The sequence below is a fragment of the Cheilinus undulatus genome, linkage group 3, assembly GCF_018320785.1.
Source record: "Cheilinus undulatus linkage group 3, ASM1832078v1, whole genome shotgun sequence".
NCBI lineage: Eukaryota > Metazoa > Chordata > Actinopteri > Labriformes > Labridae > Cheilinus > Cheilinus undulatus.
In genome coordinates this window covers 29970095-29982993 of record NC_054867.1, presented here as the reverse complement: position 1 = coordinate 29982993, position 12899 = coordinate 29970095, and the positions used below count along the sequence as shown (strand labels likewise).

Here is a 12899-nt window from a genome sequence, read left to right as displayed (position 1 = left end):
AGTTTTAAAAGGGTGCCAATCATTTTGTCTGGCCCATTTTTTGAGTTTTGTGTAAAATTATGTAAATTTTGGCTTTTTTGTGTGTTGTTCCAATGCACAGTACAATAAACATGTGTATACCAAAAACATTTGTAACTGCAACAATTTCTGGGAGAAATGGTGCATTTTCTGGAAAAATTCCAGGGGGCCAATACTTTCGTGCATGACTGTATGCATTTTTCAGTAAATAAAAACAATAGTTCAGTATTTATTATAACCAACACAACATTAGATATATTTAACTAGGGCTCAACAATTTAGGAAAAAAGTGATTATTGTGACTCATATTGCAAATTTGATATGAATTGTTGTATTTAGACAAATGATTATATTTTTGTCATTCCCATTCTGGAAAAGAAAAACAGGATTTAGGAAAGGATTTTTTGCAAACTATTCTAAAAAAAAAACCCTGACACTTGAATGGTTACATAATGTATAGAGCAAAACACCTCTGCTGCAAAAAAAAATTTGAGCATATAACTTTAGTTTAGGCAGGCCACAGAGTTAAGTGCTTCCATATAATCGAGAGTAGCTGATCTCAGGCAAGCCCTCATCAGCTGACAGCCAGCTGATTTGCTCTTAGCACACTATTGACTGATGGCACTTATGCTGCCATATTCAAACTGCTCTAGCCTGGTTATGCTTTCCCTCTGCAAGTTGATTTTTTCAACCCTCCTCCACCCCAGCTTCTCCTTTATGCTACATCTGACTTAATCAGTGCCATTCATGTTATTGATGTCTGCTTTGCTCTGGGTTTTTGCTTCTCTCCCTGCCTCAGGCACTCCTTGTAGGTACATGGAGAGCAGGAACGTGTGTTTCATGTCTGTTGACAAAGTGGTCCAGGCAAAAATGCACTGAAGTGGCATTTTGACCCACATTTCAGGTTAAAGACTATTGCAGCAGTAGGACATATTTGGATTTAATCTTAATTTAGATAACTGTTCAGTCTTACCTCAGCATGTGATTGCCAGCACATGTTGGCTTATCCTCTTAAACATTAAATATGCAAAATTTAAATGTTTTCAAAGTGTCTTTTAGAGTGAAAATGTCCGTAGACTGTTGAGAGGCCCCCTCTGTTCATTTCTGACTCCACAGCCTCAGAGGCAGACAGCAGATGGCACAGACTAATTGTCACAGGCAGACACAGCAGCAATAACACAACAATTATAGTGGAGATTAAACACAACAATCCCAGAGCTGTATACTTATTTTAAGTGGGTGAATTACTCTGTGTGCGTTTTTAATGACTGTGCTAATCTTAAAAGTATGTTTTTCTTCAGTTTCATAGGCAGCCAAATCCCAGTAAATCTGATATTTCCTGTGGTCAATCTCCTTTTTTTCTTTTCTGCTTCATCTGGAGTGGAGCTGCCGTCACCTGTTTCCAACAGTTCTCGAGTGGGAAAGCCCCTTGTGTCACTCTCAGGTGTATGTGTATGCATGTGTTTAGCATGTACATGTGAGTCGGGGACAATGAAGAGTGTACATGCATACTGGTGTGATTGAAGTGACACAGGATCTGATGGTACAGCTGTCTCTCCTTAAACCCACTTCTGTTCTCAGACATATTACAAGGATTTTCAGGCTCTGTTACACATTGTGCCCTTTGCTTGTGAAACCAGAGCTTCATAACAATAAGGTAATCATGGTTATGTCCTGTGTTGAACTTCTGTTAAGTTTTGCAATGTTTATGATGCCCCAAATTTGAAAAAAAGGCCTCATGTAGCCAAAGAAAGAAACAAGCTTTTATATCTTTAGGACAAGGGTGTTCTCTCTTAAGCTTGTTATTTTTTTTTTTTTTTTTTTTCATTTGGCATGTTTTTCAGTTTCACATAAAACAAAATGGTAAAAGCAGTTGTATGAATGAGTTAAAGCTCTTATACAGCTTGGGCCTATTTTGTGCTAAAATTATAGTTCTCCCAACTCGGGCTACCACATGTTGTAATCTTTGGTAAGCCATGTTTAAACCCTTTGCTATTCTTGACTGGGATTGTTCTGTGTAGCTGTTTGTTTTTACATATTTGTCTGTCTGTGTTGTCAACAGACTGTGAAATGACAATTGTAGAGAGACTGACATCATCGTTGTTGAATTAGCTGTGAGCCTGCAAAGCACCCAGATGGTCCATGTGTGTATGAACCACCCTCAGCTGTGTTGATGAGGACTCACAGTGTTGTATGCTGGTAGCTTTATATATACGGTGTCATGTAAAAAATTGCATTGTGAAGAAACTGTTGTGTTGGTTTGTACTATTTAGGTGTTGTTAATTGTAAATCCTTGATAGTTAACACTTACATAATACACAAAAGGTCTTACAGTATTCTTTACAGACGTACAACTGATACATTACACATTTTTGTAGCTTAGGCAGAAGAGTAAGTACTATTTTGAATTAGTGTGTAAGTTTTTTTCTTCATTGTAATCCATTGCCTCTGCCTTTTTAAGAAAAGTGCTTGAATTAAAACACTGTAATGATGATACCATGTATTTCAATCACATCCTGTGACTCTTCCTTTTTTCTGCTCACAGACCTGAGTGGTGCATCTGGACCTAAACCCCTTAAACCTCAGAGATCCCTCCCAGGGACGCCCGTTTCTATCACACACTACCCCATTGACCTGCGAACATCCATGGAAGAAAAGTACAAAGAGATTGCTGAGGTAAGAACTCAGAATCAGATAAGAATTCCTCAAAGTTAATTTAGAGAAACACTTTGAACCATCTTAGCCCTTTTGGGTACACTATATTTAATTCAATGAAAGGGAGCTAACTTTTTTGTTGATTCATCTAAATTAATCCCCAAGAAGAAAAAATATATATTTTTGGTTACATTGTCCGTGGATAAAATTAGGAATCATTATAAAAGTGTGCATAAACTTAGGAAAAGGTGGAATCTAATTGTGATTGATAAGCAGTGCTTATGTAGTTGTATGAGGGAGAGAGATACATTATGATTCAACGAAATATATACGATGCATGTCACACAATGCAATAGGATTGGATTTCCTAACATTCAGTATCACAAAACTGTACAATATCATTCTTCACAATAAGATAGGAAATGGTACAATTCAATATGGTTTGATACGTTACAAGAGCGTCTCTCAATCATTTTACTTGGAGCCCCTCCTACGTGTACCTAAGAAAAGTGGAGCCCCCCCAGGACCCAAGACAGAAGATAAAGTGACACACTGCTGCCAAAAATCAACATAGATTTGAAGTGTTTCACTGATAAAACCCTAAAAGGCCCAGGCATGCTTTTATTATCAAAAGACCTTTGTACAAACGACTTAATAACTGTTTTATCATGGTTTTAGTCAGTATTTGCAAATCTAATTATGGCAGCCTCAAAGCAATCAAAGCCTCACACCCCCCTAAGATCTTTGGTGCCCTCCCTGGGGGTCCCATACCCCAGGTTGGGAACCAATGCGGTACAGTGCGATACAGTATGATACCATATGGTATGATAAGATACATTATGATACGGTATAATATGATACGATACGTACTATACAGTTTGATATGCTACAATATGATACAATAAGAAAAAAGTAAGAAAAAAATCTCCACACATATCCAAACCTAGGTGGGCAGGTGCTGAGCCGAAAAAGGGACTGACATGTAACAGAAAGACGTCTTGCACACTGCAGGGCTCCAACAATATATTGTTGGAGCCCTGCAGTGTGCAAGACGTCTTTCTGTTCCATGACAATATGATACAATACCGTGCAAAGAGATCTGACCCGAAACAGTTTGATACGTTACAATACAACATGGTACAATATGATACGATACCAAGCAGCAATACAATACAGCTTGATACGTAACAATAAGGTGCAGTCCAATACAATATGATACCCTATGATACCGATTGATATATAAAATATGATGCAATATGATTCAGTATGATATTATAAGATAGGATTTGATACAATACAAACAATATGACACAACACGGCATGATATGATATGAGTTGTACGGGTCTGATGGATACTGTACGATATGACATAACATGATACGATGCTCCACACGTACCACGCAATCATTTCATATCACACAGAATGATGATATTAATGCGCCACAACACTACACATTAAGTTATGATATTATACTGAAAGGTACAATATGATGCATTGCAATATGATGCAATATAATACCACAATAAAGTTTGATACTGGTCTCATACTACAACATAATACTTATGAAAAATCATACTGAATGCAATACATTCCACTCAGTACAGCACATCATGCCACACCACACACAGTATGATTTAAATTAAAACAATACAGCAGCAAACAATAAAACAATGCAACACAGCACTACACATCAAGGTATGACATCGCATGATACGATATATACAATACTATAGAGGGTACGCAAGAAAGCTGTCTGCTCTATGGGAAACAGATGAGAACGGTATAAAAACAGACTAATATCTGGAAAATTTGTCTCAAAATGTAGATCTCACATGCAACAGATTGTGTTATGTGAGCCAAAGAATATACCATATGCCCATGTGTGCAATAGAAAATGACCTGTTTACTCATTTTATGACACCATAAATGTTTGTAACTTGTGTCGTGCACCAGGAGCTGTTCACACGCAGCATGGCAGAGAGCGAGATGCGAAGCGCTCCATATGAGTTCCCAGAGGACAGCCCCATCGAACAGCTGGAGGAGCGACGGCACCGCCTGGAGAGGCAGATCAGCCAGGACATTAAGTGAGGAAATACAAACACACCATAAAGACAAAGACCAACTGAATATACTCTTTACAGTACCTCAGACTGGTGCATGGCTCTACCGTGCCTCTTGCTTCTTCACACAGTTCCGCTTTCACCCATGAACAATTGCTTATCAGCTGCCAACATGCTAGTTTGCAGGCTAACTAACCCAAGCAATCAGCTAAACTGGGCTAACCAGCAGTTGTCTCCACAAACTTTTGAGTGGGTGGGTTTTCTTTTAGCTGTGACTCAACATCAGTGAGATCATCACACATAAGGGTATACCACTTCTTATGTCAGATTTTTGTCAGTGTCCTCAGCTGCCTAATCCAAATATGCTCTTAGTAAATGAAAGTAAATGTGGGAAAGAGACTGCTTGATTTGTGTGTGTTCATGTTTGTGCCTGCACATAAATTTGGTCTGTCTCTCTCTCCCTTTGTGGTTAATTACTTCTCACTACTTGTGATCTGCCCCCCTCCCCTGGCTTGCCCACACTCTCCTGTGCCACTGCCACTCACCCCAAGACTTGAGCCAGAGATCTTGCTCCGTGCCAAACAGGACTTCATGAAAATCGACAGTGCTGCTGATCTAGAGTGAGTGAGCTCAGCTACATTATGCATGTATGATGTGTTGTTTCTCTGTACTTGTATGTTATCTTTCAGTTTTTTATTTTCCTGCTTTCACACTTGGAAATTTTCTTGGCACATTTTGAATAGCAGATAAATTATCAAAGCAACTTGGAATTCCAGACTTGTTTTGTAGCTTTTCCTTGACAGGTTTTTCAGCTTCTTGTAATGGAAAACATCCTCCCCCTGCTGGTGACTTGATAGATGTACAAATGGGCCCCCTTTTTTCTTCTGTTTTTCACTCTCTGAATCTCAAAGTCTTTATGCATCTTTTATTAAGCTACACATATCAAACTCCTGACTTCCTTTTTTTCTGAATGTGTAAACAATATGAATTTGTCTTATCCAATGTTTATACTAAAATAAGATCCACCTTTAGTGGAGTGTTGCCTGAAGTTACAGGATCCTAATACTTATTAACCCATTTTAAAATAGCATACTATGTATTGCTTTCTGAAGCTGCCATTGCACTTTGAAGCCAATAAAATCTGAGTTCTCCTCTTCTTTGTTTACATTCCTGCCATGCTTTCTTATGTCCTCAGTATCATCTGTCTGTGTCCTCCTTGATCTTTGCCTATAGTCCCCTTGAGCTAAATCTGCTTTTCTCTCTCTGTACCCTTTTAAGGGAATTAAAGGAGAAGAGCGTAGACACTGTTGACGATGGCTTTAAGGAGAGAGAAATGCCAATGGAGAAAGAGTACCAGCGTGTCTCGATATCCGGAGAGGAAAAGTGTGGAGTGAGGAGTTTTTCATTTAAGTTTTAATGTTTCCATCTGAATTTCACAAAGTTTAACTTCATTCAAAAACTCCTTCTTGTTGTTGTGTTTCGCCACCCTCCTCAGGTGCCCTTCACTGACCTGGTAGATGCTGCAAAGTGTGTGGTGAAGGCCTTGTTCATCCGGGAGAAGTACATGAACCGATCTATGCAAAGCTTTTGTAAGACCACAGCTCATGCCCTGCAGGAGCTCGGGGTGAAGCCTCTGGAGATGAGAGTGTATGAGGATATCCCAGAAACGCCTGTAGATGCTGGTATGAGAAGTGCACACCAAATACTTACTTGTGTGCTTAGAATTAGCTGTAATAAATTGAGTTTAAGAAAAAGGACAGTCACATTGTTCAGTTTGGCGAAGTCTTTCATGGATTTCACAGAGGAGGCTGCTATACCCCACAAAATGACAGTGACATCAAACAATATACTGCAAAACTATTTGGTAAAATTGTTAATTGCATTTCATTGTACTGCCCCCTTTTGAAGCCCTTTAGACTTACTGGGTCCAATTTTAGAGAACAAGCCTGTTTTTTTTATAAAATTCTGATATAACTCCAAAAATGATTGCATCAACTCTTTGTGGCCTTCTATTAGGGCCTTGTTTTAATTGCTTGGCACAAAGAGTAGAATTAAAGACTTCAGTACTGTTAATCACTTAAAACAAGAGCCATGCGTGGGACTTTTCTCAGTCTCGCTCCTGCTGAATTTCTGAGCATAACCACCCTCTCCCACAGTGCAGTTGGTTAAAGGTAATATTGATATGTCCACTTAAGCATAGCCCAAAATTTCCACTCTGACTGAAGGAAACCCTAAGAAAACAACCACACCATTGTCATGTGTAACAGTGCCACACATGGATAAAAACACAGCTGAGAGTCTCAGACTGATTAAACTCCCAGTTATAGATATAGTTTTCTTTTGTTTTATTGGTTTTGTGTGGAAGCACACTGAATGTTTTGTCTAACTTTGTGGAAACATATGCTACTTAATGGATTAAAAGATTTGTCATCACTCCCTTGGCTTACTCATAGACAACCCCAGGGACAAGGGGTTTCCCAGGGCTGCAAATGTTTTCTTATTCATTACTATTTAGTTTGCAAAATTCAAGCTCAAATCACAAAGAACCCCAGTGAAATAAATAATGCCTCCAACCTCTCTTTATATGTCTTAGTTATTATTTTATTACCTAAAATCATTCTTTGTTGCATGTTTGATACACCCATCCATTTTCTCTACTGCTTATCCCGTTGGGTGCCGGGGGATGGGGGGGTGGGGGCTATCCCAGCTGTCATTGGGCGAGAGGCGGGGTACATCCTGGACTGGTCGGCAGTCAATCGCAGGGCTGACGTATAGAGACATATAGATCACATTCACACCTACAGCCAATTTAGAGTCACCAATTAACCTAATGAGCATGTTATTGGTGGTGGGAGGAAGCTGGAGAACCGGAAAGAACCCATGCATGCACAGGGAGAACATGCAAACTCCACACAGAAAGGCCCTGACCAGGAAGCGAACCAGGGACCTTCTTGCTGTGAGGCAACAGCACTGACCCCTGCGCTGCCATGCAGCCCTATGTTTGATACAGCCTAAATAATCTTCCTGTTGTTCCAGATGCCCCTGTCCACCCTCCTGTCTCAGAGACACACCCCTACGACAACCAGGACCCCAAGAACATGCCACTAGATGCAGGATATGGCTGCAAGATGGTGGATGGAGTAGTCCATGTCTACACAAAGAAAACCAACATGGATAAGTATGTTTACATTCTGTAGAGCTCACAGACAATGAAAATGGTTTCTTCTGTTTACCTTTTTACCTTTACCCTTTTCAGGAGTTCAGAACTGGACCTGCCCTACCCTGACCTGAACGATTACATTGCTGACATGAATATTATGATGGCTCTCATTATTAACGGGCCAGTGTGAGTGTTTCTGTCATTTAGAGATTCTACAAACGTCATTCCTTTTATTGGCCAGATAGCAATAAAAAATTTTCCTGTTTTTTTCCTCTTTACAGGAAGTCTTTCTGTTACCGCCGTCTACAGTACCTGAGCTCTAAGTTCCAGATGCACATCCTCCTGAATGAGATGAAGGAGTTGGCAGCTCAGAAAAAAGTTCCACACAGAGACTTCTACAATATAAGAAAGGCAAGAGGCAAAACATTATACAGTATGTGATCTTGATGCAAATAAACAGAGATGTAGTATTTTTACAAAGGGCTGATAAAACTGTGATTTTTAATTCAGATTTTCCTCTCGTATATTCTGCTTTGTCCAAACTCCAGGTGGACACACACATACACGCATCATCCTGCATGAATCAGAAACACCTGCTGCGATTCATTAAGAGAGCCATGAAGAAGTACCCTGAGGAGATTGTCCACATAGAACGTGGTCGTGGTCAGACCTTGAAGGAAGTGTTTGAAACCATGAACCTGACTGCCTTTGACCTAAGTGTAGACACTCTGGACATGCACGCTGTCAGTGTTATTAAAGCTCATATACAAACTTATAATTATTATCTTGTATAGAGAAAGAAGAAGCTTAATAGATTTTTGTTTGCTTATCAGGACCGCAACACATTCCATCGGTTTGACAAGTTCAATGCCAAGTATAACCCCATCGGAGAATCCATCCTCAGAGAGATCTTCATCAAGACTGACAATCACATTGAGGGAAAATACTTTGCACACATTGTCAAGGTGGGAATCCATACATTTGCTCATCTAAAGATCCCTGATACCTAAAGAAGCTGATACATTAATGTCTGCTGTCGTTATTTATCCAGGAGGTGATGTTTGATCTGGAGGAGAGTAAGTATCAGAACTCAGAACTGCGTCTGTCCATCTATGGTCGCTCCAGAGACGAGTGGGATAAACTGGCCCGGTGGGCCGTAAAACATCGAGTATACTCTGACAATGTACGCTGGCTGGTCCAGGTGCCCCGTCTGTTGTAAGTACTCCACATTTGCTTTAACTTGAAGCTTAGATGTGTGGCATGTGGTATTTATAAATTGCAGCTTAAAGTAAACTCTTTCTGTGGTTTTGAAATAGAGAACTCTACAATGAAACTTACATGTGGGATAAGCTTATCAATTCACTAAAACAGCAAATGTCATTGTCTAATCCCACCTCTCCAGTGATGTGTACCACACAAAGAAGCAGCTGGCTAATTTCCAGGAGATGCTGGAGAATATTTTCATGCCTTTGTTTGAAGTGACGATCAACCCACGCAGTCACCCTGAGCTGCATCTCTTCCTTGAGCATGTGAGAGTTCCTTCACAGGAAATAAGCTAACATCATGTTTCTCTCTTAAAGAGGGTGTAAGATGATAGTCAGTTCTTTTCATCTGTGTGTTGGTAGGTGGTGGGCTTTGACAGCGTGGACGATGAGTCTAAACCTGAACATCACATTTTCAACCTCGACAGCCCGCTCCCAGCTAACTGGACAGAAGAAGACAACCCACCATACTCGTACTACCTCTACTACACCTTTGCCAACATGACCGTGCTCAATCACCTGCGGCGGTAAGGGACATTTTGATACAGCTCCATTAGTTTAAACACATGCTAAAATGAAACGAGCATTTTAATTTAATTGCATTTTTTGTTAACCTTTTTGTTGCTCAGGAAGCGAGGCTTCCATACATTTGTGCTGCGACCTCACTGTGGAGAGGCGGGGCCAATTCACCATCTGGTGTCAGGCTTCATGTTATCAGAGAACATCTCCCACGGGCTGCTGCTCCGAAAGGTCAGGACAAGCAGAATGGATTTTTTTTTCTTTGCAGAAAAACACTGTGAACATCTTTCTGTCTTTCTAAACACATTTTAAGATCAATGTTTTTTTTATTTAATGCTGTCTCAGAATGATCCCAAAATCCATTTCTTACAGAGGACATAAGGAGTACTGTATGTCATTGTTCGTGTTCGTGTTCTTTAAAATCTAAGTTTTAAACCTTTATGGTAATTGATGAGACGGTGCAAAAGGATGAACTCATTGACAAAAAGTTTTTAGCTCTATTCACATTGCACAAAACTTTTGAAGGCTTCCTTTCAGGGTAAGGGTTAGGGTAAGGGTAAAATTTTTCACCTAGACTTCAACAAGATTTCTTTCTGCTAGTTTTTCCCCTCTCTTGCTGGACAGGGAAAATCTCCACCTTTTGGGGCAGGTACGGACATACAAATCATGAAAAGTTCTGAGTGCATTTTCCCATGTTAAAAATGAGTTAACAGAGGTTATGGCTCTGTTTGTACCTCTGTTTTTGGGTAATGGTTCGGTATGAGTTTGGTTCATCAGGAAGAAATTAAATCAAGCCCTGCATCTACAGCCGCGTTCCCATCAGGTGGTCCTGTTTAACTGAGTATGGTTTGGTGGTAACCTTGCAAAGCAGGTGGATTCACCCGTTTCCGTGTTTCTTACTGGCGAATCCATCTTGAAAAGCTCCTGTCTGAACTTTTTGGGCCCGGTGAGAAAGTGACAGGACCAATCAGCGTCGAAGGGCAGTGCTTTTGGGTGCGGCAGGGTTCAGTACGCTAAACCCCCAAATAGTTTGCATTTCCACACCTGTACCTTCACTTGTGGACTGTAGAGGCTATACATGGGACCTAAAAGTCAGCGCAAGTCTGCCATTCCAGACACTGAGGTGAAGAAAAGATGTAACAGAAATTAGTAGGGAATAATAAGCAAACAGCTTTATTTCCACTGAGAGTACTGTATTTTAATAACTACATCTTAACTATGTTAACCACGGTCAGTACAATTCCGTAGCTGTTGGAATACGTGTACAGAAATATTTTGAGTCGTAACAGTACGTTTAAGACACAGGAGGAAGCTGTACAGTAGATATCAAAAGCATTCAGTCAGTGACAAATGTCATCTTATTGTTGATCACATTACAGACTCTATTCTCCTTCCTTTTACCTTGAAGGAAATTAAGAACTTAAATTTTCAGCAAATCAACCAGACGGTAAGATAATAACTAACGTGACAAGGCATCTAATGACAGCGGTTTGTTTTATAGCTGTACAAATAGTCCCGTGATGGCACAACTTGTTTTGTAGTGGAAAGAGAAAAATAACCTGTCAAGTCCATCAATAATTATCACACAAATAAAGTAGTATTTATAAATTTCTGTGGTTTCTATTTGGTTAGATACTGGTTATTTTAGTGAACATTTCATGAAGTGAATGCATTGAATGCTTAAACAGTTTATACAACTAAATATAAAAGTTTCGAGCTGTACTCTGAGAATCTGTCACATGAAAAGTAAACTAAACACTTTAGATAGTGTTAAAATCAAACTACATTAAGTAAGAATTCCTGAGTGTGTTGATCTTTTTAAAATGGGCTGCAGCCTGAAGTTTTGCAAACAGATTTAGCAACCATAGAGCGATCTTTTCACTGGTTAACTAAAGTAAGAAGTAGATGAATAACTAGCTACAGTATGGAGAATTAACTGATCTAAAGCTTCGTATTCACAAAACTTTTTTATTGATTCATTTCCACATCTATCACTGATGATCCAGGCTGATGTGTGCCTGTGTCATACAACCCGTTTTACGGGGCAGTGAACGCACTTAGGGTAATGGCAGGGGATCTCAGCACTTTCCACCGGTGTACACGTCGCCCCAGTATATAAGCCACAGCCCACATTTTAGATGAGAAAAAAGGTATTAAAAGTGTGGCTTTTACAAAGGATTTTACAGTAGGTGGCAACTCAAATACAGAGGCAGTAGTCCTCTGAGTGGGTGGTCCAGGATCATGTCTAACCCATGGCCCCTTCCCTGTATGTCATTCCCCATCCTCTCTTCCAGATTTCCAAGATAAAAAATAAATAAATCCAGATAAAGGAGGTCATCAGAGAAAAGATACTCTTTAAAGAGTTGTCTTAAATGTTTGTAACGCTGAGTAGGGTAGATGTCAGAGGAAGAAATACAGCACCCTGCAAAAACAGTCTCTTATGATATCTTGGCAAAGATTGGAAAGGATTCATGCTAAGTAATCTGTGACAAAGAGCTCAGATGTAGAGATTTTTCCACAGGAGTCGCTTACATTAAAATAAGCTAAAAGTTTTTTTTTTACATGAACTTTGAGCCGCAGATAAAGCCAAAATAAAGGCACTGCAAATTGCATTATAGTACTATAAAAACATCCAAACAATGTAAAAAGAAGATTCTGCTAAAGTTCCTCTTACAGTGATATTTTCTTGTGTGTACCTACAGCTTTATTAACTGGTCAGTCTCTGTCTGTCTGATGTCCATCAGGCCCCGGTGCTGCAGTATCTCTACTATCTGGCTCAAATTGGCATCGCCATGTCACCTCTGAGTAACAACAGCCTATTCCTCAGTTACCATCGCAACCCTCTACCTGAGTACCTGTCGAGAGGACTCATGGTTTCTCTGTCCACTGATGATCCTCTTCAGTTTCACTTCACTAAGGTCTGTACAGATCTACACACAGCCTGTATTTCACTTTGAGACTTCCAAAAGATGATAAGGCTGAGATGACACTCTTTTTGTGTATTTGTCATGTCCCAGGAGCCTCTGATGGAGGAGTACAGCATTGCTACTCAGGTGTGGAAACTAAGCTCCTGTGACATGTGTGAGCTGGCAAGAAACAGTGTCCTCATGAGCGGCTTTTCACACAAGGTAAACTCCTTTTTATCTGTTTGATCATTTGAGATATCTCTGTTAGATTCTATATCATTCTCTATTATGCACATCAGGCCCTGGGATTCCTTTGAC

At 39.9% G+C, this 12899-nt stretch overlaps 1 protein-coding gene across 7 annotated transcripts in view; it reads left to right on the top strand.

Annotated features, from left to right (window-relative positions):
- LOC121505570 (AMP deaminase 2) overlaps positions 1-12899 on the top strand; it is a 40901-nt gene that overhangs the window by 23968 nt on the left and 4034 nt on the right. For 5 of the 7 annotated variants that reach the window (XM_041781029.1, XM_041781053.1, XM_041781012.1 and 2 more), the window contains exons 2-17: positions 2564-2694; positions 4628-4758; positions 5286-5354; positions 6013-6124; positions 6230-6416; positions 7771-7912; positions 7991-8080; positions 8176-8305; positions 8443-8637; positions 8728-8859; positions 8946-9109; positions 9297-9423; positions 9520-9683; positions 9786-9906; positions 12420-12593; positions 12693-12803. In XM_041781029.1, coding sequence (XP_041636963.1) covers positions 2564-2694; positions 4628-4758; positions 5286-5354; positions 6013-6124; positions 6230-6416; positions 7771-7912; positions 7991-8080; positions 8176-8305; positions 8443-8637; positions 8728-8859; positions 8946-9109; positions 9297-9423; positions 9520-9683; positions 9786-9906; positions 12420-12593; positions 12693-12803 — 2180 coding nt within the window. Of the gene's footprint in view, positions 1-293; positions 1676-2080; positions 2163-2563; positions 2695-4627; positions 4759-5285; positions 5355-6012; positions 6125-6229; positions 6417-7770; positions 7913-7990; positions 8081-8175; positions 8306-8442; positions 8638-8727; positions 8860-8945; positions 9110-9296; positions 9424-9519; positions 9684-9785; positions 9907-12419; positions 12594-12692; positions 12804-12899 lie in introns of those variants that run through there. The other 2 variants (XM_041781046.1, XM_041781020.1) reach the window with 2 other exon arrangements.